General features: G+C 38.8%; 2 protein-coding genes across 3 annotated transcripts; both read right to left on the reverse strand.

Moving 5' to 3' along the window:
* Positions 1–1,747: 1,747 nt before the first annotated feature.
* On the reverse strand, positions 1,748–12,090 carry LOC126792308 (flowering time control protein FCA). Its single transcript, XM_050518764.1, has 20 exons — positions 11,959–12,090; positions 10,899–11,205; positions 10,642–10,712; positions 10,452–10,530; positions 7,002–7,084; positions 6,874–6,925; positions 6,458–6,525; positions 6,148–6,214; positions 5,671–5,750; positions 5,472–5,536; positions 5,272–5,328; positions 5,021–5,180; positions 4,629–4,697; positions 3,958–4,521; positions 3,294–3,497; positions 3,013–3,219; positions 2,894–2,932; positions 2,511–2,573; positions 2,389–2,434; positions 1,748–2,177 (listed from the first exon to the last, which is right to left on the reverse strand). The coding sequence occupies exons 1-20, from the start codon at positions 12,088–12,090 to the stop codon at positions 2,161–2,163; spliced, it is 2,430 nt and encodes an 809-aa protein (XP_050374721.1). The 3' UTR covers positions 1,748–2,160.
* A 1,407-nt stretch (positions 12,091–13,497) lies between these two features.
* On the reverse strand, positions 13,498–17,749 carry LOC126790376 (uncharacterized). 2 transcript variants are annotated; one of them, XM_050516592.1, is made up of 8 exons: positions 17,477–17,749; positions 17,352–17,398; positions 16,032–16,260; positions 15,534–15,874; positions 15,313–15,404; positions 14,882–14,998; positions 14,502–14,802; positions 13,498–13,525 (listed from the first exon to the last, which is right to left on the reverse strand). In XM_050516592.1, the coding sequence occupies exons 1-7, from the start codon at positions 17,665–17,667 to the stop codon at positions 14,671–14,673; spliced, it is 1,149 nt and encodes a 382-aa protein (XP_050372549.1). In that variant the 5' UTR covers positions 17,668–17,749; the 3' UTR covers positions 13,498–13,525; positions 14,502–14,670. The 2 variants fall into 2 exon arrangements, with proteins under 2 accessions (XP_050372549.1, XP_050372550.1); XM_050516593.1 differs by lacking the exon at positions 13,498–13,525 and having other exon boundaries at positions 14,668–14,802; positions 14,905–14,998.
* Between the last annotated feature and the right edge of the window lie 8,460 nt (positions 17,750–26,209).

Consider the following 26,209-nt stretch of genomic DNA (forward strand, 5'->3'; position numbering starts at 1 on the left):
TTTAGAGAAAGAGTTTGAGAGAAAAGCTAACTCTTGTATTGATAAAATCTTAATGAATACAATGAATCTAACTGCAATATATAGCAGTAGCTAGGGAAAGAAAAAATCTATCAAAACTAGATTTACAAACAAATCTCCATGAATTAAGGAAAGCAAATCTTCTCCTTAATTCAAGTGAATGTGATACAGTGCAAGATATGGGAGTTGACAATGTTGCAGACCAGTGTTATAAAAAACGGCATAGGCGGCCGCCTAGGCACTAAGAGGTAAGTTGCCGCCACGATTTTTGCCTCGGCGTTCTACGAATTAGGCGGTCATATGCGGTCAATAATAAAGTTGACTAAAAAACCTAAAAGAGAAATAGACTAAATGCTTCAAGATTGAACAATTTAGTCTATGTTCAATTTAGTCTAAGATAATCAACAAAAAGAGAAGAATACAAGAGTTGGGAGTAGATGTATTACTTGGTGAGGAAACTAGTAAGGCTCAAGGGTGGATTGTTGATCGTGGTGATGATGAAGAAGAAGATGAGTCGGATATTACTAGTGTGAGAGGAGAGACTTTGGGAGTTGATAATGCGCCTACCCGGCCTAGGACTACGAGTGTGGAAATAAGAGAACATCATGATGAAGATTTTATTTCGGATGAGGACACAGAAGATGAGGAAGGAGATATGGACATTGAGTTTGAGTCTGATACCGAAGAAGTTAGGAAATGATTTGAAGAGGAAGAACTTAAGATTTAAGTATGCATTTGTTTTTATAATTTGTATTTTGTTCTAATATTTTTGTATGGATTTTCCATTTAAGTTATTGTGAATTTAGACTATTTTCAAAATTAATATTGAGCATCATTATATATTTTTAATCATAAAATTAATTTAAATATATGTATAAAAATATAAAAATATCTAATAATTCGAAACCGCCTAGGCGCCGCCTAGTAGGCCACCTAGCCGTCTAGGCGCTAGGAGGTGGTTGTCCACCTGCATACCGCCTAGCGCTTTTTCAAACCTTGTTGCAGACACATCCTTATGCACACTGTATAAGGAGGCAGGTACAACCTAATCTCCACTACACCATACTCACATAAATCAACAAGATTGATACCAGATTGGAAGTATATATATCCCCTAAACTGACTTCAGACCTGAACCAACTTATAAGCATATTATCCCACACCTCGACTCCTGAATATTGAATCCCCAGCCCCAGACTAGAGACCCTCAAGGCCTTAATATATAACTAGAGCTAAAAACAAATGGTTTCTGGTCTTTTGCTTATGAAATATGACCTCAGGTTTGTTGTAGTGAGGCCGGTACCACGTCAGCCAAGGTTTATTAAATTTTAGCCATTTGAGTTTACCGATCGTCTGACGGTCCAAATTAGGATGTTCCTTCAGTTAGTTCAGTATCTGAATCACAGCGGTCACAGCCACATATAGCTTGACACGACCTAAAGATGGAACCTTTGGCATGTCTTCATAGTTTTAGATTTCTCATAGTAGACGTGATAATACGAGGGTTACAGTCTCGCTGTTGTAATTCAATATAGACACAGCAGCTGATACTTCCTCACTTCCGCCAAGACGTTTTCTCTTGTAGTGTTAAGAGAGGAGTCTTTCTGATAAATGGGAAGACTCTTATCGAACAAAAATATTGATATTTTGAGATGCAGCTATTGTGCTTAAGAAACCTGGCTTCAACAGAGGCGAATAAGATGATTAACAGCTTGATGGCCACAGGAACGGCAGAGATACGCGTAAATGTATAAATAGGTGACGACTTGCTAAGATGAAAAGCTTATTGTTAAAAGGGGCGAGGCATCTGGCGATTCTCCAGTCCTGAAAAATTGGAAGGCATGCACCCCTCCAATGAATTGCCAACCCGCCTTGTCTATACAGCTAACCAAATACTATGCTACACAATAATTACATCCTACAACTCATTCGGGCAAATTCTTGCCGAATACTATGGCACAAGTGTATAACTTTGCGAGCCAGTGACCATAAATAATGAAACCTCATGCAAAAGAAACCAATGCCAGAAGGAAATGTTCCCCTCAAAAAGTTCTCATTCGGCATCTTCAAGCTGCCTTGCTATCAAGATTGGTTACAACAGCCTCTTCAAGCATCAATTTCTATGTCCACCTCGAACTCTGCTCAACCACTTCCAGCACCTGGACGTCAAAATTTCACCATATCAAAAGGGGATAAATAGTAACAAAAAGAGAGGCCACCATTAACTACTCCAGTATTTCAAACACGTCAAGCCAGCTTTGTACCATAGCAGAACAGCTTGATCTATACGAGATGTATAACATAGATGTAGCAGAAAGCAAACAGTTTTTAAGGGGAGCATAAAACAGGATCAGAACAATCAATTACAACCTGTTGGCTTGTTTTTCGACATCCAATCCTGAGCAGCCTGAAGCCCCTGGAGCACAAAACAAACAAAAATTTAATTTCAGACACATGGGAAAACCGAGGACAAAAAATTATAATATTAATACCTGTTGGAAGCGAGGATCACTAACTGAACTAGTTGTTGGGGTAAATTTTGAAAATCCAAAGTCCTGGAGACACAAAAGACGAAAAAAGAGAATTACAGATTTACAGAGGACATGGGAGAACATAACAAGAGTTTCGGTATAACCACCTTTAAATATACACAAAAAACATAACTTTGTCAACATGGAACTCAACAATCCTAGAGAAAGTGCTAAGCAACTACTTGGTCAGCAACTATCTATCTACTGTTCAGACTTCAGACTCAAAAAGAAGACAAAATATCCTATTTGGAATTCCTACAGCGTGAGTTAGTGACTGCTGCAATCACTACGTCATTGCAAATATCTTCCGCCATATGAAATATTGCAGTGAATCAGAAATTTACCTGAGCATTGTGTTGGGCTACATTTCCAGTAGCCTGGTACTGTAATTCAGAATTATTGAGTTAGCAAGGAGTTTTGGCAACCAATCTTTTTATTTCAGAAAGCACGAGGAAACACTGACCGTTGAAGAGAACGATGGCTGTTGTGACTGAAGATTGGGCCAAGGCTGTGGTTGAAAATGTGTTTGAGGATGCATCTGTTGTGTTTGAGGAAGTTGCAACTGCACGGGTAGATGTTGATGCAGTGAAGGAGTCTGAGGCTGCTGAACTGATGCCTTTTGGTGGTGCTGCTGTTGCTCAAACAATGTAAGTTCGGCAGGTTTTTCCCACTGCAAGAGAATACTACCAGCATCACTAACACTGAAGTCAAAAAGCCAAGGAATCCTATTGACGAAATTGTTACCTTGCTTTCACCAGTTGCACTATTATAATAGTACTTGTATCCATCCGGGGAGGTATGCTCTGTCCAAATAGATTTCGTGGGAGTTATAGTCTGGTTTGCTACAGGTATAGCAGGAGCAACAGATGTGGCTGAAGGCACCTCTGCAGGTGGTGTTGTGGTGGGGGTATTGGCAACAGTCTGTGGTACTATTCCATTCCACTGAGTCTGCAGGAACAGATTACAATTCAGCATATAATCTTAAGAGTTGGTAAAACACTTAGGACAATCAGAAGCAAAAGGAAATCACAACACATTCCCTCGACAAATACAAATATAGTAGAGTACGCCTAATTTGACAACTATTAACAAATCTTATGTCAGGATCAGCCAGGTTCAAATATTTGCCAAGTTGATAGGCAAGAAGTTGTCATCAAGACATGCATGCAACAGTTAATATTCAAGAGTTTTGAGCCCCTGCAGTAAGTTCAAGTCCCAACTTTACTTGAGGTAGGCAATCAAAATTACTGTTTTGCTCTTGTTGTGGAGTCACCGCTTATGCAAATGATCAACTTAAGCCACTAAGCAAGACCACGAAAGAATAACTCAGAATCAACCATTGGATGGTAGCACAGCTAAACAGTCCAATTACAAAAAAAATTCAAAATCATAGCCTTTAATTAATTACCTGCTGCTGCTTACTGGACTGGGAAGTCTGATGCAATGCCAGACCCTGATTTGATGGTTGCATTTGCTGCAATTGTTGTTGCAGCTGGGAGAATGCTTGCTGAGATGATTGAAAGCTTGCCTTCAGATTTTGTGTCTGTTGGGACAACATTTGAGCTAACTGAGAAGGAGACTGCTGAAGTGTTTGAAGTTGTTGCTGAGCAGGAGCAGAAGGACGCTGCTGTTGATTTGTTGTGGACATGGAATGAGGTTTTAAGTTAATATTCAAACGGGTCGGTAGTGCCGGAGCAGAAGCAGCATTCTGCTGAACTTCAGGCTGAGAAACTGACAACTGTCCGCCCAAGCCATGTACCCTTTGTGATGGTAAAGCTTGATTAAATGGTGTTTGGCCAGCAGAAGGAGGAAGCTGTGGTTGACCAACCTGCCGTGCAGTTTGTGTGAGTGCGTAGGGTGCTGGTGTTTGAGGGTACTGCTGAAGAGAAGGTGGCAAATGCTGAGGTGAGTGATTACGCTTCTGTAATGGGGATATCTGCTGACCCATATGTGGCATCGACTGGTTATGACTCTGATAAATTACAACTAATCATTAAATTGAGTCCGAAATACGCTGCAAGTTCAAAGAACATGTTTTGAGTGAAACGCTACTTAAAATAAGCTCCAGTCATCCATTACCTGTGGTGTTGTTTGAGATGAAACTGCCATCACAGGATGTGGACCATCAACAGAGCTGCCATGTCCGCCCTATAATTTTGAGGAATCAATAATAAGCAGTGTTAAAATACAAAGAGAAGGCATATAAATATAAAATAAGGTAACTACATGTCTAAGATGAATACAAAACTGAAAGATGGCACACATGACACATATATGCACCCAATAACTATTGACATGTGCACTGACAAACATATGCAGAATACTTAATGACTTTAATACTTGTGTTATGAATCCCATTATATATCCAAATTCATGTTCTTCAGCTTAAAAGACAAAAATACAGTAGGAACAAAACTGACAAATCAGATCTTTATGTACTACATAATCAGATGGGTTTCAATCATTCTTACCAAATTGAAGGGTCCCATGTCTCCAGACCTAGGAGGAAAATGGGCCCCAAAGCCACGAATACCAGGATTGGGAGATGGCTCCATGTTTGGTGGACTGATTGGATGCCAAGCATTAGTTGGAATTTGATCACTTGTAGGGTCACCGAAGTTTGTTATCGGTCTGCTTGGAGGGAGTGAACAGCAAATTATGTAACTACAATATAATAATGAGGACAGAATTGACTAACTTCACCAATATATGCAGATATTACCTGGCCCCTGGGCTTTGAAACCGAGGACCAAAACCTGGACCTCCAAAAGCAGGACCCCTATACAAGAGAAAACCCAGAAACAATAAGGATCTTTTTAGGGCAACACTGAGAATATACCAATTTACACATCCAGTGCCTGAAGAATATAGAAAATCCTTTTAAGGAAATATAACACCACAAAGGCATAAAAAGGGAAAAACCTTGATTCTCCAGGCCTTGGCCTTTTAGGATCAGCAAAGCGGACAGTTAGTGGTTGCTCACAACCCTGGGGCGAGAAAATAAATATTTAGCTTAAGTACTGAATAGCTTTTGATAACGTGAAATGTATCATAATAATACTAAGCTATTATGAAGAAGAAGACATTCAAGAAAGCCAAAAGAAAAAAGAAAAGTACTCACTCTCATAGTATAGCGCCCATTTAGACCATTTATTGCTGACAAGGCCATATCGCGCTGGGAATACTTAACAAAACCACATCCTAAAAAGAAAACTTATATATTATTAAAACCGGAAATAAGCTTGGCTATGGTCTGACAAGGAAAAAGAAAAATTTAGTTTAAGTATCTGCAAAATCAACAATCCAGGCCATGGTACTTCAAAGACCTGGTCTTATTTTTGGATAAGTAACAAAATTATCTATCAACCCGCAACTTTTCTACAAGCATGTAATTCAATTTAAGAACATCACATGTGCAAACTTCGAAATAATAATATGTGAAATACAATGCACATTTCTTTAAGAGATTGGAAAGTAAAACAACTACATTATGATATTAATGGAAAATAATTAGCATGCGAAAAAATCCCAGGGATAGGCCTTCCTTACATCTACAACGCTATCTCTATAATTTTAAAATCAGGACTAGGAATCATACCACGACTCTGCTTCAGTTCATCACGCATGAGGTAAACATCTTCAACTTGACCATACGGTAAGAAAATCTGCAAAAAGAAACCAATTAACAATCTTTCTAGCAGCTATACTTTTTTCTTCTTTTCTAAAACTTCCAGTAGAATTAAGAGTGCATGCTTGCAGTTTCACAAGTTGACCAGAAGTCTCCAAAAAGCAGAAGTTTATATTATCATTACTTTAATGTAAAATAAGTTACCGAAGAAAAACTCTTTCATCCTAATAGAAGTATGTTGGAAAATATTTATACTAGAGAATAACAACACACAACATACCTCCTCAACTTCCTTTTCTGTAGCTTGTTTGTTCAGTGAGCCCACAAACAACTTGTACTCAACTGCACCTACTATGAAGAGGATTTATCAAAACAACAGACATTTTAATAAGGGATGAGCATATATTTGTGCAGACACTGAGAGAAGAAATAAAAAAATTCCACAACAAACTGATAAATAATTTAATGGAAAGAGACGATCACTGATAGTGAAAGGGTTTAGGAGAACAAGGAGAATCAAGCACAACAGCATTGTCTGTCTTGTTTCAAGTGAGTTGATACAATCCTATGTAGGTATTTGTTGATCAGTTGAGCCACATATTTGGTTAGAAAGAGAGATATGGAATAGGCAATCAGTCGTTGATAAAATTTGCACATAAGAAATGAAACAAGAGTTCACGTCAAGATGACAGTTACCAAGGCGTTCGCGTTCCCCATCAGCATATCTGACTTGGATAGGACCTACTCCCTGGAACACAAAGCGTGTAAATCAACTATACACTAGTTACATTGACATTGAAACTCAAAACAGTAAGAAAACTCACCCCAGAAAGAGTGTGTTGATTATGCAAAGCTCTAATGGCTCTATCAGCTTCTTCTGAGGTTGCATACTTAATAAAACAGCAACCTGCATATGCAACTTGCACATTATGAAAATGTCACAGATAAGAAGCTAGGTTCTCACACACACACACCCACACACACACCCATATATATTCACATAAAATAGCGTCAAAAGTAACTTTCTGAAACAAATATTTAATAGATAAACATACCACATCAGTCTCACACCAAGTATTTTTAAATAAGTATGCAAACCTTATGACACACCGACAGAAACAAGCCCAGACCCATAATAAGAATCTATAGACGTATTTTAGACAATAAATAATTGTTAGAAAGTCCATTAACTACTACCACCCATTTTGTAAGGAGTGAACTATTCATCGATGAAAAAAGCCAAGAAAATCAATAGATGACAATTTGAATACAAATTCTTTATTCTCTTTATCTTTCCAAATACCAGAAGTACTATTACTTTGGCTACAAGTGAGAAATCCGTTCAATAATCTTGCCAACTCACTGACAAGTTATCATGATGGAACAAGTAGAAAAACAAGGCTTCATGGAACAGATTTTTCCAAAAGTTTCCCATTTTCCAAATTCGGCTCATAAAACTTGGAAGTTTGGTGAGTCAAGAGACGACCAAGAATTCAATACAAAGTAGTATTTCTAGTTCAGCTATTAATTCTGGATTCTGGATCCTCTAACAGAATAACTACACAGACTTGCACATCAAACAACTTGCATACCATCATAGCACACCACTCAACATAAAGCAGCATGAATCTGGAGACAATGAATATTTCCTGAAACATCCTACAATAAACGCAGACCACGGTTCCAGTCTCAGAAGTACACACTTTCATCTGACTCACCATGCCAAATCTAAGTAAATTAAAAAAAAGGCAAACAAAAGTACAACCAAAATGTTACTGCTGGTGCTAACAGAACATAATAAGCAACCACGATGATATTAGCAAGATAGTAAGGGTACCCAAATAAAAAAGGATTCCTACAACAGAATATACCATAAGCTTCCACATCTCTGGCTCAGACTAATGGGAAGCTTGGGAGCCAATAAAAGACCAAAAAGTTGAATCACTGTACACTTCACTTCAATTCCCAGATCATTGTCCCCTAGTGACACTGTATAATTTTAATTACATCCAACCGATATGTATCATCAACACACACCATTGTCAAAAGGTTGTATAAGATGGATGGACACAAAATCCCACCCATTCCACTGCACAAATCAACCTTACACAGGATAATCTAAGAAACGGCCAACCATACTTGTTGCCCTACACCAGCTAGCTATTTGATAACTAAACAGCTGCAACATGTGACACAATGTACTACACCTGATTAAATTCAACAAATCAGTAAAATTTAGACCTCTAAAGAGCACCCTGTGATAAATGAGACTGCTTATATCACTCTTAGTTTGCCAAAAATTATCTATCAACATAAAAACTGAGAAAAGTGATAAACATTCCCATCTGTTGGGAACAATTCATGATCCAAGATGTGGTACTAAAACTATCACACAGGGAAAACAGGTGTTCGTCATTCTACCTCAAAGGGTATCTGATGGTTTACGCAGCAGTAACTTGAGGGTGAAATTTGAAACTTACACATCCCAGTTCACATAACCAATCGGATTTCTGGGTTGAGCTGACAAGGCTTCTGCTCCTCTATCCTGCTATTCTAGGTGAAAATCTTTGAAATATAGAACCAACGGGAAAATTATCATAGCTATTCATCAATGATGAGAGACCACAAAAAACTCATCTCCCACGAAAGAACTTAACTGAATGATGCCACCACCAACCATTCCACCATGAAAAGTGTTCAGAACTTCAGACCTGTGATAAAAGACCACCAGCTAAATTTCCATCACTAAGTTCACCACGTATCTCACATGCTTTCACATAAATCAGGCTGATTCACATAGCTGAGATTGGCCAACTAGAAGAAACAAAGAATACCCTACACTTCACATCCTATAAACAGAAGGGGAAAAAACACTTCAACTCTAGATACCACCATCAAAAAGTCCACAGGATTATAAGAAACATTCAACACTCGGAGAAAGTTCTATCAACATTTGCATAGATTTAGACAAAAGAAGTACGCAACAAGATAAAAGAGAAGCCACTTAAAGGAAACAATAGAAATGCTAATCAATGTATAAACAAACACACAATACTAGGTCGTCGCCTCTACCGCCTGAGATCAGGTACACAATTAATTAGGGAAATGTAAACATACAACAAGACAGAATTTCAAAACCCAGAGAACCCAATTGATCTTTAACCTGAAATACCTAAAACTTCCATTGAGTGCACCAAGAGACACAAGACGAAACCTATATCAGAACACAAGCCCAAACAAATGCTTCTGCCAGTGCAAGTTCCATGTATCAGTAACCATGACAAGCCAACACAAACATAATATCGTATGGAAACTGACTCGCAACATTATCCAATGCATATTCCGCATAAGCACCGGAGTTTCACTTGAAATAAGGTTAACACACAATCACAATTTCAGTATGATCGGTCATTTATCAGTATCATAAAGGAGTCAAATCTTTCAACATAACAGTCCAGCAAGCTGATGTCTAGGCTCCAAAAGGAAGAATTTAAACCATCCTGAGACCATGTACCAGAAAAATGCCAGTGCAACATCCTAGCCAAGCATATAGACTAAAGTAACTTAACCAGGCATGCAAACAGGGAGCATACATTCACCATATAGAGATACCCATTGAACGAGAATCACAACAATAAGTGAAACTCAGATAGTGAAAGACATAAAACTAGCAAACTCACAACATCCATTCATCCAATAATCATCCATCTCTCACAGGCCATCCCACTTTATATCCATCACATACTGTCAATCTCATAAAGTGACACATGACATTCCAAGTCATTCAAACAAACCACTCCCAGGATCACCAAGATAAGGAACGAACCAAAAAGATGCTACGAAATACAATGTGATTAATACTATTCAAAAGCAATAATCCATGTGTTTAATTAGTCTTTTTTTTACAACAGTAGCACTTCCTAAACATCCTGATCATAAACAAGCTACAGTTGGAGACCGACACTCCCATTACAAAATAATTGCTGGGTAATGCCCCCACATCTGCAGCTGCTATACCAAGGGCAGGGCCTAAGTCTCTTCCATGATCCCAAACTGCTATTCCAAAACTGGTTTTTAGTGGGTTTACATATCTCGTAATCTTCGCCTTTGGGAGGAAGGACATGATAAAAAGGTTGCAACCAATACCAACAAGTCCGAAACTTGTTGCAAAAACAAACTGAGATGAAAGATGAGCTTTCGGTTGTTCCCATCTGCCTCTCAGAGTTGTACCTGAAACAAGATGTTACATTGCAAAATTACAACAGTCCACATACCTTGCTGCAGCCCTGTTCTCTTATCTTTGATCAGCGCAACCTCCACCACTTCTCCATGTTCTTCAAACAAAGGGCGAATCTACATTAGATAAAAGCAACTCATAAACACCACAACAAAAATTCTCAAGCTAATCAATATACAATTTCGTCATAATAAAGTCTATAAAGAGCAATAATCAAACCGAATTACCTCTGCCTCAGTAGCTGTCCTCGGAACTGATCCGACGAAAAGCTTTGCAAAACCTCCTCTATCTAAACGATCTGAAATGCAGTTCAATGCAATGCATTAGACAAACTTGCAGCACTAACTAATTGTAGTTAGGAGTATTAATAACTATCCTAATATTTGAATTCCAGTAACTACTTAGCTGAAGCAAAATTATATTATATACAACAACGTTTAACTTCTCAGGTAAATTTCATTCTATTTTGGCAGTAAAAACTGACCTGGAGAGCCACCGCGGGCGGAGAAAGGATGGCCGCGTTTCTGACCGGAGAGCTGCGGAGGCTCGGGGTGAGGCGGGCGGAAGCCTCCGCCAACGGGACCGGCGGGGCCTAGTGGCTGGAAGCCACCGGGAGAGTGACGAGGAGGACTGTCGAAGCCTCCACGGCCAGGACCACCGCCGCGGTAGTTATGGGGGTTGATGGGGGCGTCGGAGAAGAGAGAGGGACGACGGTAGTCCGGGGCGTCGTCGTTGGTGTGGCCATAGCGGTCGACTCTGTACCTATCCAGCTTGGCGGAGTTTGGGGAAACCTAACCCTAATTGGAGAGAGACTGAGGGAGAGAAAAGAGAGGAATGAAATTGGGTTGGGGAGGAGTCTTCGTTTTGTTGGTTCGAACGCGGCGTTACTGTTATATATGTTGGTCTATATATAGGCATTTACAAAACCACAATTCCGTAGGATTTGGAGTCCTAATCTATTACGGAGATACTAATCTATCTCCTAACAGGAAACCTATTAGGCTAAGACACACATAAGGGTAGTATAGTAATTCTCTCGGAACAAAAACAACATAAACGGTAATTATTGGAGAACCCGGACTTTACTTCGACAAGTGGGAGAGAGACCCGGGCTATGAGACAACACGAACCGAACCTACCATCGCACGCTACGTAAAAACCTAAAGGGCAATTTGCCACTGTACTTTAACCCGGAATATAATTAATATGGAATAGGAATCGGAAAAAATGAGAGACGGAATTGAATAATAAGGAGGAATATGAAAGAAACTAGTTACGATTGTTGTTGTTTACTTGCAATAAGGAATCAAAATTAAATTTATGTTAATTACCAAAATACCCTTTTACAAATAGGGAAAAAAACTCTCTTTTTAGTGTTTCCTTTGCAACACTTGATCAAAATATGCATTTAAGTATGTCATTTTGTAGTTATGGCTAATTAAGTAGAGGCTTGTTAATGTACTATGTATTGTCTACATATCAAACCAAACACACAACTCATATATTCAAGTCAGAGGGGTAAGGATATTTTTGGAAGAAATTACCATTCCCACCTCCCCTCTTGGTATTACAATTCCATGTCTCTTCCGGAATTCATTCCAATTTTGGAGATGGGCTCCACCACGAATTTCATTCCTCTTGGCAGGTAAACGCCGGAATAGAATTGATTCCGGCATAATACAACTCCATTCCAGGTAAGTAAACATGCCATAAAAAAAACCGATGTTGAAGGACTTCTCATAAAAAAATCAATTTCTAAACTTTTTGTTATAAAACAGTCAGCAACTGATTGAAAATTATAATTAAGTCATCGATCGAGGCATCGAGACATCTTTATCCTATCTTGCCTTGTAGTTCGAACCAGACAACATCACCTGGCAAAATCGTGATCAACTCCGCGGCGCCTTCACTCTAAATCAAAATTCCAACCCTGCCACCCCCTCGCTATCTGGAACCACCACCGCCCCTCACCTCTGTCGAAGCTGGATCTCTTACTTCAGAACCCAAATATGAGGGCAAGCTCGTCGAGATTAGGGTCGACCTCGTCAGCGCAGTTGATGGCGAGGTCGATTTTGGGGTAGTCGTCGAGGACGAAGAGAGAGATCCCCAGGCTGTGAATGTTGATGACTGGCGTCGCCTCTACAAGCCACTCCATGTGACAAGACTTAAGAACCCTAAGCTAAAAGAAGAAATAAAGGAATAGAAAATGCAATTTGATATTCGGCAACGGTTGTTGGGTTACAACTTAATATTTATAGTCCGGCAAAGCAATGAACACTGACCAAGTGTCATGCGGCTAGGACGTTACATCAACAAACCCTAATACTTGGAGTAAAAGTAAATACACTAGTAAAGATAGATTAAAGACACGTGCTAAACATGTGCACGACCACTACAACACAGAACATGATTTCCGACCCGGGAAATAGTCGAAAAAAACCCTCATTTGGTCGTTAATACTCTTTCCGACCAAAAAAATCTGGTCGGGCTTGGTCGGTATTACCCCGGTCACAAATGCTCTTTTCCGACCATTTTGGTCATAAATAATAGTAATTTACGACCAAAGTTACCGTCGGAAACTCCGTCGTAAATGTCATACTTTTCGACCAAAAAACTCTCGTTGGAAAATGGTCGGGAATAATATAATTTCCGACGAAGTATTTCCGACCATACCATTGTCGGAATATTTATTTCTAACCATGTACTTCCGACCGTGTGTTCGTCGGAAGTTCTTTTTTCCACTGATTATTTCCGACCACAGTTTTATCGACTGTCGTTGTTGGAACTTTATTGATCGTACGAATTTTTTATTTTCAATTACAATTAATTTTAATTAAGAAGAAAATAAATACACAATAAAAATAACAAACGAAATTTTTTTCATAACAAATTATCCATAACATCCTTACTAGTACAAATAATGCAAGACATCATCCTTAACATCCATAACAGTAGAAATAGTGAAGAGATATGAGAAAATAAGAACAAAGAGTTTAGTCACTTAGAGGCTATATTGCCTTGTAGATATTTCTAGATAACTATAAGTAGATAGATAAGTTGTCCGACAACTACCGACTCCTAATCATTTGGAGGTGAACTTGAAGAAGCACCCTGCAACACAAACCCATAATAATAAGTACAAAATTCATAATAAGGGTTATTTAAGCTTATTTAACCCATGATAATAGAATACATACCAAGGGTTGGACATTGACTTGCTAAACATTTATGTTAATGACTACAATGGCAACAATGCATGCTGAATATAGTAGAGATATATATATGCTTTAAGTCTACAACCTTTGGGTACGTACCAAACAGGCAAACATGGTTATGATGGAATAGACACCAACTTATGTGGTAGTTATGTTACTTTGGGTACAATGATCAACTAATTTCAATCCTTCACCTTACATATTTGTGTTAATGACTAAAAATTATACCACAAACATTATATTGCCAACAGAAAACAGTACCCATGAACTTATGTTCTCCACATAAACACAAGAAAGCTGAAATTATCATAATCACACATCTGGTTAACCAAACAGAAGGTAAGGAAGACAAACACCTATTATACAAACATAGTTTTGCATATAAATAACTCATCACATGGTTAATATCATCAATCCGTAATATTTAAAGTGATAAATATTAGATTCTCAATGAAACAAAAATTTAGCAGCCAATCACCCAAAACACATTCTCAGTAGCCAAGAAATAATTATAGAAATAGCCCTATCAACAAAAGTATTGGGTATGGTAACATGCAGTTTGTCTCAACTGCTCATGAAAGTATTTCGTAAACTAAGTAGAAGAACACAACGTTTAAAAGTAGTCCAAACAATTCTACAGAAAGTAGATATAGCAGCATACTAGGGTTTCTAATATATTATAACTGTTAAACCTCCTCCAGAAAATGAATGGACACCAATACATGGTTATGAATGCATAATTGAAAGCTTGAAAGTAAAGAACAGAAGTAAGAACACCCTGCTCTTGACACTTGAACATCTTCATTAATTAGTTTTATTTAATCACAAGAAGACGATACAAAAAATTGGGTATATGGTATGCATTCACTTACCAAACCAAGAGTTACCATGTCCATCAAAGCTTGAAGGAGTTTCTTGTTTTCTGCCACGTCGGCCCTAAGACTTCCAACTTCTTCTTTCATAGCTCGAAACTCCTCTTCACATTCCAAGCAAGTCTGGCTGCCGCTTGAATTGTAAAACTCTTCTGGTGGTTCCATTCCGTCACCTAAGCCACGAATGTGTCTTTTTTTTGGAACCACTCACCACCTCCTTATATATGTCCCACTCATCTAACTCTTCTTCTCCTTCACCACCCAAAACCTCTTCAATACGTTTTTTCAACTCCATTTCATCCTTCAAAATAATCAGGCATGCCCGAAATAAGTACTCACTGTTAATATACTAGAATTATATATACAACACTAAAACATACATAAAGCTCCTTCGCTTTCTTACTACGCCAACGTTCTTCCTCTCCATCTTTGCCAGCAGTAACGTGAAACCTCCGAAACATTTCTATCGGGCTTGGTTCAACTCCAGTCCTCTCAATCTGAAAAGTTAAATGAACAAGGACAAGCAACTGAACAGCCACATATAAATAAATAAAATCACCGAAGGGGTAATCAAATCAGCCTCCTATTTCTATCATTTCCAAACACTAAAGCTACTTATCAATGGAGAAAGATACAAAAAAAAATAATTAGTCATACAACACTAATATAGTAGGACCTTAAACTCAGAAACCAACATTTTCATATTATGCAGACATATCATCATATTATACTTATCAGCTCTAAGTGAAGTTATGTAGATATATCATACTTTTATTATGTTTCAGTACATGGAAAATTTTACTTCACGTACCTCCGCATATATGTATTTGGCCATCGGAACTGACCCCGTTGTATGCACTAAATTTAGCTTGTCACGATTTAACTTGTTCTGGTCACTCATCTCATATATACATAATAACATTAGAATGAATTTCCATCAAACATTGTAACCATATAATGACTCAAGAACAATATTACGAATTTTGAAATTACTACATCAAAAAATCTAATTTCAAGAAAGCCTTAATATAACCTGCCAGGTTGGCTTAAGCCAGTCATCAACCATCAATGTCCAGTTATGAGGCGGCACGTACGACGGGTTGTTGGCATATCTAGCTGCAGCAGTCTTATGTATGCGAAACACACTATTCCGAATTGCACTCATCCAGTTTTTGTAGTTATTTTCAATATACGCTTCGAACGCATGTTTTACTTCTCCTTCGTTGCAATCGAATTTGAAATTCTTGTTCTTGAACAGCTTAAACAACTTGTCCAAATAGTGTTGGGGACATTTTTTGAAAGTTGTATAAGGCCCTGTCAACTCTGACCTAAACAGTGGCCAAATACTTCTTGCAGCATCGGTAGATATGATCCTTGCCAAGAAAAAACATAAATCAATTACATAGGAGAGTAAAGACTGAGTCACGACTTTAATATCATACACAACAAACACTAGAACTGTTTGAGTTTATTCAGTCTCGCAGTTAAGCAACGTTTAAAACGTAACATGGACAATTGAATTAGTTGTACCTCTTTCGAAAAATCACCCCTTTCGTTCCATAGCCTTTGGAACCTTTGGCAGGTCCTCTTCCTGTTCGTTTGGTTTGTTGAGTGTCTGACCCTTCTTCCTCTTCCTCTCCCTCTTCCACATCATCTACTGCTTCATTACAGGGAATGTCGGCATGCTGAGTGCTTGTAGAAGAATCAAGAGCTAAAGTGGCTGCCGCCATTAGTTTTCCCCTGCCTTTCCTTGTCATAACTACAAAATCATAGATTTATTTTAAGTATACAGTAAAAGAAGTTCTATTCTCTGTCTGATTCTACCATATAAGATAAAAATTCAACTTAAAAAGTAACACAAAACATAGAAAACACATTCCAGTAACCTGGACCAGTCACTTTCACGTTAATTCATGACCAAATCGGTTTCGATATAGACTTTGAGGTTTTCTGATGATTTATAGAAGACACAGTAAATTAACTCTCAGACTTGGAATCACCTTAAAACGGTTTTTCTCTAAATATTAATGAAATTTCAAAGTTTGGGTTCATTTTCTATATCTTTCTGTCAAAATTCTATTGTCTGTGTATATACTATGTATTTAAAATCAAAAGAAAAACTGTAAGTGGTACATACAAACTCAGAACTAAACTGTACAATCCACATCAGTCAAGCATGTAACCAGAGATGGGAAAAAAACTCATAGGGGCTTCTTAGCAATGAGGCCAACAATCAGTAATTATCAATTAGGAAACAATTTTTTCCCAAAATTCTGTCAAGTAAAGAACAAGTAAAGAATGAAGCTAGGGTATAACAAATATAAAGATAACATAAGAGACATAGTGGAGCAAGTGTTTCTCTCTTGATTGAATTCATTGAAACATGTAGAAGAGGGCTACCATACAACACAGAAACTGCATAATAAAAGAGGGAAGGCTAACTTCTACCTATTGAGTATGGTGAGGCTATGCAAGTTATATAGATGATTACAATCTACATAGAGTATGGCACAAACTGGTACACCTACTGCAATAATGCATGCAACATGTCTTTTTTTTTTGCTGGGAACTGTAAGTATTATCCTTTAGCTCTGATTAATTGATAACAATGTCTCTATGAGGGGAGGGGGGGTTTAATGTTTTACCACCTGATTAGATTGAAGTGAAACAAAAATGAAAGCAACATTGAACAAGACCCAGTTTGTTTATGCTAAAATATATCAAGAATTCACAACGATTACAACAGAGCAATAAATTAAAGTCGGGCAATCATCGAAAACAATTCACAGATCAAACCAACACCATGTTATTCAAATAACCCATACAAAATCCCAAATCCTAAATTCAAACCTGTGGTGTCTCGATTAGCTTCAACCATACGTGGAATTGAAGAACACCTGAACACCAAAAATACATGAATCAAGAAGGATTGATGAACAACCGTAAAGAACATTTAATTGGAAAAAATAATTCACCGTTGGCGTTTGGATGGGGCAGTGGGTTGGGGACCGATGGGTGGGATGTGCAGAGAAGCCAGCAACTCGTTATTTCGGCGAACATTCTCATTCCTCAGCTGCTCGTACTCTGGGATTTTCTGGGTAGCCATGAATGAAGGAAGTTTCTCTGATTTGTTCCATGACAGTGCAACCAACACAATTAAGCCCATGATTTAGAAAACGACGCGGGAAGATATTTTGCGGGGACAATTTGAACTTTCGGGAATTCATGGCGGGATGATTTGGGAGGAAATCGCCGTTTTGTATGATAAGAAAAAAACGTAGGTAGTTGAAACTATCCGCCCCTTTTTCACTCATTTACTTCCACTTACCCAATCTATTGTTGATATATATATATATATATATATATCTGCCCATTTTACCCCTTTTCAAATATAAAGAATCGGTCTCTTCTTCTACTCCTCTTAAACAAGTACAGAAAAGTTATGAAATCACACGAAAGTGCAATTTGATATAGATTGTAATATGATACATATTGTTGTCCAGTAGACCCACCTCATCATCATCATCGCTCATATCACGTCGGGCCACAATTCGTCCGGATCTAAGCAACATGATCTGCAGCAAAAAAGATTGCTGCTAATTGAGTTCAATTTGATTTAATGATTTAATCTCACACTAGCATTGCGTGCAGGCCAATTCAGATAACCAGAGTCTGTTTCAAATTTAAATTTCAAGCATTTTTGAAACAAGAACGTCAGATAGACTTTGACTACAACTAGGCATATTATCTATACAATTGCACATTTAAACACCAATTTTGTCTGTAATGCAGATAATATTGCAGAGATGTTTAGTTGGATATAAACTCCTCATGACTGCAGATAAAGTGTTGCAGTCATATTGTGAAAAAAAAAAGTGAAAGAGAACAAGAGAGAGTTAAGCTAAGCTAACTTCAGCACCCTCATTTATTTTCTGGAATTTCCAGCCGTTGAATGTAGAGACAAAGACAGAACACGATTCTAAAGAGGGTAATAGTTTGGAAAAGAAACAAAGCAACTAACTGCAACACTCCTCTACGGTTTGTTTTTGTGTTTCTGTATTCATACATTGATAAGTAGACATTTCCAAGAATTTAGTTTTGTAATGGTTGCTTTTCTATGATTCTATTACTCAGAAACATTGTTCTAGTCTCTTCAATACGGTAAACATTGCTGCTGCTTCTTCTTTTCTTTTTTTCAACAGGTCTTTAGAAGGAAAAGAAGAAACATAAGGAGGCCACAATTGTTATTATATCAGCAAAAATCAGACTTGTTAATCGGAAATCAGAAATTCCATGGTGGACTACAATCTCTTTTTTCATAAAAAGTGCGTAAGTTAACATAATTTTGACCTTTTGTTAACTTTTTGTTTCCACTCCATTCCATACATATGTAATTGACAGAAATTGCATGGTATTTGGTCAATGTTTACTTGTTTGGGAGGACATTGGTTTATATCTCTGAGACAGGGACTTCTTGTTAGTATTTTGATACACACACAGAGCACAATACTCCAATGTATGTATATACATCATCGTTTCATGTTATCAACCATGCACGTCAAATTTGGAATCCGATTGCAAAATCAATTAAACAAAAGTATATTCTAACCTATCAGTTGTAATATCTGGTATATGTGTGTTGAGGTTGTTTTCAGAGCTGCTTTGGATTGAAGATATGTGATATAGGAGATGCTTGACCAATTTCTTCAACAAAAGACAAACGACCTACTTTGCTTTAACTAGAAACGACACCAGCAACAACAAACGACCTACTTTGCTTTAACTAGAAACGACACCAGCAACAACAAACGACAACCATATGTAGGCTTGACTCACAGCACTGCACACAGCTCCACACAGAAGCCTTTGCAAGCCTGTGCAGGTTAGCCCTGCATAAATGCCTCTGTTTATATATGTATTAGTATTTATACATTTCAATTCATTACTATTTTATTATTATTCATTTCATTTGTAATACAGAAAGTGTCAATGGATAGATCATGGATGTACCTAACACGAAATGATATGAGGTATTACAATGGAGTCCAGAGTTTCATAGAGCACGCAACCGGTCATTGCCTACACTCTGATGGGAAAATATGGTGTCCATGCAGCGATCACAAATTGACAGACAGATTTGTTCCATTAGTTGTACAGGATCATCTTTTGCGCAGAGGTTTTATGCCGAACTATATGATATGGCGTAAACATGGGGAGAATGAAGATATTGATATCGGTGAAGCTGGAGGTAGTGAGGACAACACCGACAGTAATGATGCTGGAGATTTTAATCCAGTCGATGATATACAGGACCTAATTGAACAATGTATCCCACATGATCCTAATAGAGATGCACAAGAGTTTTATAGATTGTTGGAGGAGTCAGAGGTGCCGTTGTACAAAGGGTGTGAGAAATACTCGAACTTGTCCTTTCTTGTTAACTTGATGCACATAAGGAGTACTGGTGGAATGAGCAATAAAGCGTTTATTATGTTATACCAGATAAATTGTGTGGATTGGTATGGAAGGCTTACAGACATTGTGGAACTATGGTATACAAATCAAAATAAAGTTGTCTTGTTTCAGTGTGATTGGTTTGACACAGGTACCAAAGGAAAAGGTTATAAGGAAGACTGGTATGGCATACTAAGTATTAACAACAATGGTAGGTTGAACACTGAAGAGCCATTTGTGCTCGCATCCCAAGCAACTCAGGTTTATTATGTTGAAGAAATAAAGAACAATAATTGGAGTGTCGTGGTGGAGACTAAACCAAGAAATGTTTTTGAAATGCCAAATAATGAAGATGAACCTTATCAAGAAGAAGAATCGCACAGAAGACGCATATATTCCAACCGTACCGGGGAAGAAGATAATGACGAGTGAGGTATTATGGTTTTAGTCTGTCTTGCTTTTATTTACGCAAATATATGTTATGTGTGTGTTTTTCTTTCTTATATGAATGATAAATTAATTATTTTCGTCTACAGTATCCTCCGTTTGGCAAGTTGGAGTCTCGATATCAAAAGCGTCTGGAAAATATGGCAACATTAGGGATGGGAACTGCTGTCCGTTGTAACGTGAATGCCTCCTGTTGTGCTCCATGATTTGAGTTGTATCTTCTTCCCGTTAATTTGTGTCTTGGGAGTCTCCTTTACTTGTTTTATGTTATTGTTTTTTTTTCATAGAGTTTAGGTATTATGTCCCCTCTTTTATAATAATTTCAATAATATAATAAATAAAAAAACAGGCGTGGGGTTGAGACTCCCAGTGAGACTGGGTTCCAAACCCCTTTAAAAAAACTATCAAATATGTCTAATAGGATCATCTCAAACAGTTCTTTCTTTATTTGTTTATTGAAATATTTTTTTTAATTAATTATACTATGTGATGTTACCATCTTTCATTAAATTAAAAATAATAATTCACAACGAAATAACTACGCAGTTTTTTGACGACTATCCCGATGGAACAGTCTAATCAGAAATGTTTTTTTTTCTGACGACTTTCCGACCAAACAAAATATCATCAGAAATGACTGTTTTTTTTCCGACAACTTTCCAACCAAACAGGAACTTGGTCGTGTTTATTTATTTCCGACCACATTTCCGACGAATTGCCAGCTCGTCAGAAATAAAATCCGACCACAAATTATATTTCCGACGAATAAGTGTTTTTGGTCGGAAATACCATTATTACTGACCAAAAAAGGCTTTAGTCGGAAATTCATGGTCGAAAAAGGGTATCATTGTTGTAGTGGACTAGCACAAAATGCGGTGTTGAACCTCCTCCCATTACATCCTTGCCTATTGCACAACAAACTTGTCCTCAAGTTGCAGGGATTCTTATCACCACTATAGTGTTATAAAACTCTAGAAAACGAGTTTGAATAGTCTCGGCCAGTTCCCATGTGGCCTTATCCACTGTAGAACTAGACCACTTGATTAACCACTCAGTAGACGCTTGATCGCTCTGTTTAATCATTCGGATCCCTAATAGAGCTGGCATCCATATCTTGTCATTAAGGTCACTGACTGGAGGTAGCTGGGACTCTACAAGAGCACTCTCACCTACTTACTTTTTTTTTAAAGTGAGACATGAAAGACGTTGTGGATTTTAGCTGTAGGAGGAAGCTGTAATTTGTAGGCTACATCACCAACCTTCTCAATTACCTTGTAGGGGCCATAGTACTTGGCAGAGAGCTTGTGAAAAGCTTTTTGATGAACATAGCTTTGTTTGTAGGTTGGAGCTTGAGGTACACAAAGTCACCGATTGAAAATGACCTTTCAATATGGCCTTTGTCATAATAAAGCTTCATTCGAGCCCTAATTTTCTCGAGATTCCTTTTCAGAATAGCCAAGGTCTCTTCTCTGGTCCTAAGCTCTTGATCAACTTGTGCTACGACAGTGGACCCAGGAAGGTAAGCACGAATTTTGCTTGGTTGATATCCATACAGGGCCTAGAAGGGTGACATATCAATAGCTGAGTGATGCGATGTGTTGTACCACCACTCTACCCAGGGTAACGCCTTCAACCAAGAGTATGGTTTGTGGCTAGTGACACATCGAAGGTATTGCTCTAGAATCTTGTTCGAATTTTCTGTTTGACCATCAAACTGAGGATGGTATGCAGATGACTTGCTAAGTTTGGTGTCTTGAGCCTTGAAAAACTCCTCCCAAAACAAGCTCATAAAGATAGGGCTTTGTCTGATATTATAGTCTCGGGGGTACCATGCAATTTGAATATTTCTTGCACAAATATTTGCTTTCGCGATATTGTGCCAATTCTAGTTGTGAACCTCTGCTTTAATACATAAGCTCCAACTGAAGTGTAGCAGCTCCGTCCCATTCATCACTACTTTTTGTTAAAAAGAAAAGAGCTGCTCCTCTCCGATCTAAGTCCTCTCTCTAGTTAGAAATAGCTAGAGATGTTGCAGAATAAGAATGTGCAAGAGGGATGAAGTGAGCGTACTTGGGAAGCTTATCAATAATGACCCAGATCACTATTTTGTCGTCAGATGTAGGCAAAGCTTCGATGAAATCCTTTGTTATCACACTCCAAGCCTTGTCAAGGATCAAAAGTGGCTGCAAAAGCCATGATGGTTTGATTGTTTCATGGTGGTGTTTCTGGCAAATGTGGCAATTAGCAACTATGTGCTTCATTGCCTTGTGTAGTCCCGGCCATGAGAAACTACGCTTCACTCTCTGATAAGTCCTTGCCCTGCCTGCATGGCCACTGAGCAGCCCCCAATGTAATTTTTCCAACACCTTCAGTCTCAAATCCTCAAGATTAGGAACATAAAGTTTATCCTTGTATAGCAACTGATCATTGAGTCACTTGTAATTTGTCATCTCCTTCCCCGCTTGTAAGATAACTATGATGCCTTGTGCTTCAATGTCTTACAAGCAAGCTTTCTGAATTTGAGAGATGTAATCATAAATAGGTGCAGAGGTACCCTATAAGGTAACCAATGATAGTTTCCTTAACAAAGCGTCCATCACGGAATTAGTCTTGTTGGTCTTGTAGGTGATTGAGTAATCGTAACCCATAAGCTTGATGAGCTATTTTTGCCATGTTGGAGCAGTGATATGCTGGTTAAGGAAGTGCTCCAATGTGTCTGATGGTTTGTCATGATCTTGAAGTGGTGACCCAAGAGATAAGGTCACCAATGTTGTACCTCGGAGACCAAAGCCATCATCTCCTTGTCATACACACTTAAACCTAAGTGTTTATGAGCTAAAGCCTTGCTCAAGAAAGCTATAGGGTTGCCATCTTGCGACAAAACCGCTCCAATGCCATGGAGGAAGGCATCACATTCAACCAAAAGTCTTTTGTAAAATCCGGCATGGCTAAGATTGGGGCATATATCAAAGCAGCCTTAAGTTGCTCAAATGAAATTGTAGCTTTTTTCAGTCCAATGAAAGGCATTCTTCTTGAGCAACTCGATGAGTGATTTAGCATTGACTCCAAACCCATGCACAAGCTTCCTATAGTACCCGGCAAGACCAAAAAAATCTCTTAGTTGCTTCAAAGTTTGTGGTTGTGGCCAAGTTTTGAAGCTTGCAAACTTAGAGGGATTTACAACCACTCCAACAGTTGAAATGATGTGACCCAAGTACTCTACTTGTGGGGCTGGAAATGTACACTTACTCTCTTTGACCTTGAGTGAGTGAGCTTCCAATCGTTTGAACACCTTCTCAAGTTTACCAAGTGTTGCTCCATGGAATCACTATAAATGAGAATGTCGTCGAAAAAGACTAAGACCCCCTTTTTGCAACATATCCCACAAAAATCGTTCATCACTGCCTGAAAGGTAGAAGGTGCGTTGGTAAGGCCAAATGGGAGAACAAGAAACTCGTAATGGCCGGAATGTGTCCGAAAAGCTGTCTTCTCCACATCGGATTCGACCATTCAGATATGGTGATATTCGAACCGCAAGTCAAGTTTGATAAACATTACGACGCCACAAATCTCATCAGATAACTCATCCACGACTATAATTGGATGCTTGTCCTTGACTATCACGGCGTTCAAAGCCCTATAATCAATGCAAAGGCGCCAAGTGTCATCCTTCTTCTTCACTAGTAGAACATGTGAAGAAAAGGAACTGGTTCTAGGTCGAATAATGCCATTATCCAACAAACTCTTGGATGATCTTTTCAATCTCATTTTTTTGGTATTGAGGATAACGATAGGGTCTGACACTTATAGTGGTGGTGTTTGGAGCTAACACAATGCGGTGGTCTTATGTTCTTGCATGAGGTAGTTGTGTTGGGGTATCAAACACTAAAGAGTACTTGTGTAATAGAGTTTTGATCTCGGGATAGATAGGCTGAGTTGGAGGGGGATGGGGTTAAGTGAGTGATATTAGGTTCATTTGAGTGAGTGGAGGTAGGTTCAGTGGAGGACTCAATGGGCAAAGAGTTGAGTTGAACAACCATGGCTTCCCTCTCTCTCTCTCTGTCCATAATAATCGAGTCATTGCCATGCATCTAACAACTGTTGATTGAGTTTCTGTTTCACCTTGAAGTGCCACCCATTGTCCTCGCACATTGAATCTCATAGTCATGGACTCAAAGTTCCAAATGATATCACCAAGGGTCCGCAACCCTGCTGTACCAAGTACTATTTCACATCCTGAAACAGGTAATATGTAATAGCTAACAACAAAAGTGTGCTGTTGCAAGGTAAGTGGTACCTGAATTCTGCTCTAAGTATGCATAATAGCTCCTCTAGCCAATTGCACACGAAGTGGCTTGATGTCAATGATGAAGCCTTGATAACTCTTCAACAGAGGGATGTAAGAAATTATGTGATGCACCCGAGCCAATCAATATGTGCACTGACTTCTTAATGAAATCCCCCTTTAGTTGCATTGTTCAAGCTCTGTTTCCTTCCTTCATAACATGCAATTGGAGTTCCTCTCCCTCTTCCTCAAGCACTGCCATATCGGCGACTGCTTCCACCACCTCCGAACCCGGTAAAAGTTACTCCTCCGGCAAGAGTTCTATTACCACTAGAGCATTACCATTACCATGGTGGAGGTCTCACAAACGCTGTTATGGTGGCAGAGCCCTAGCTTGGTAGTGTTAGTGACAGATTTGCCCCCGTAAATTGTTTCCTTTGGCCTCATTCAATTTGGCTAGCTCACAAGCCATGTACAACGTTGGTTTCATGGCTTTCACATCGACGCATATACTCTCCTTCAAACCACTCAGGAAATAATACATGAGCAAATGGTGATAAATACCATGAGCTCAGCGAGATAAGCATGTAAACTGGTCCATAAATTGCTCAACAAAGCCAGTTTGAGTCATCCGAGCCAAAGCAACCTGGTGCTCGAGCACATTGTGACCGTCAAATTCTCGCATGAGTAAGTCTGCCAAACCATGCCAAGTGCGAGGAAATTCATGCTGGAACATAAACCAATAGTCAACGGCTTTGTTAGTGATATGCATACTCATAATAGCAAGTTTACGCTCCTCTAGAATCTGATAGAAAGCAAAATACTACTCCACCTTGTTGAGCCACTCAACTGGGTCACCACTCCTAAAAATGGTGAGTTCCAATTTTATTTGTTTCATTGTGGGTAGGTTAGGATTTGTGAAGGGTTGTGGTGGGGGTGGTGTCATGCCAGGCATGTGAAACTGAGAAACGTCCACTATAGGGTAAGGAGTGGTAGTGAGGGTTGTGGTGTAAGTAAGGTAAGAGGGTCTGAATGGGTGATTAGTGTGGTGTACAAACGGAGTTGGGGAGTACGTAAATTAAGGAGGTGGGAACATGTGAGAGACAAAAGGGTTATGATGTGAACTTGTGCCTGCAACGTCCTATGTTGGCATGGTGGAAGGGTCAATATATGGGAGGCAAAATGGTGGTGTTGTCATTGTGGGGGGTCTGGGTATCGAGGAAGGCCCAAATGTCTGATTGCTTAGCTAAGATATGAAATTAGAGAACTGGTAATAATGAGGCTGAGAGGAATGAGAGGAATAACCCTCCATAATTGGTTTGGTACCATTAAGGCATGCACCATCCATTCTCAATGGCAGAGACGTGCTGGATATCCCAACCTCCATGTGGAACAAGGGCATTAGTCATGGCTGGACCTGTCTCAAAGATGTAATAGTGGTGTTGGGGCCGAGAATCACCTCACTGTGTGGCAGCCCATGATAACCCACTGTGTTGGTCTCGGATGTGGTAGAGATGAGCAT

This window comes from Argentina anserina, chromosome 4 (assembly GCF_933775445.1).
Source record: "Argentina anserina chromosome 4, drPotAnse1.1, whole genome shotgun sequence".
NCBI classification, from domain to species: Eukaryota; Viridiplantae; Streptophyta; class Magnoliopsida; order Rosales; family Rosaceae; genus Argentina; species Argentina anserina.

What these genes read in the sequence shown, in the direction of transcription:
- LOC126792308 (XM_050518764.1), bottom strand. Translation starts at nt 12,090, where the DNA reads ATGCCGGAATCAATTCTATTCCGGCGTTTACCTGCCAAGAGGAATGAA. An exon ending in ATGGGCGCTATACTATGAGA is followed by an intron (nt 5,537 to 5,670) that starts GTGAGTACTTTT and finishes TTCTCGCCCCAG; the next exon opens with GGTTGTGAGCAACCACTAAC. An exon ending in AGCCATCGTTCTCTTCAACG is followed by an intron (nt 2,933 to 3,012) that starts GTCAGTGTTTCC and finishes TCTGAATTACAG; the next exon opens with TACCAGGCTACTGGAAATGT.
- LOC126790376 (XM_050516592.1), bottom strand. Translation starts at nt 17,667, where the DNA reads ATGGGCTTAATTGTGTTGGTTGCACTGTCATGGAACAAATCAGAGAAA. An exon ending in GCCCCATCCAAACGCCAACG is followed by an intron (nt 17,399 to 17,476) that starts GTGAATTATTTT and finishes TTTGGTGTTCAG; the next exon opens with GTGTTCTTCAATTCCACGTA. An exon ending in GCTTAAGCCAACCTGGCAGG is followed by an intron (nt 15,405 to 15,533) that starts TTATATTAAGGC and finishes TATGTATATATG; the next exon opens with AGATGAGTGACCAGAACAAG.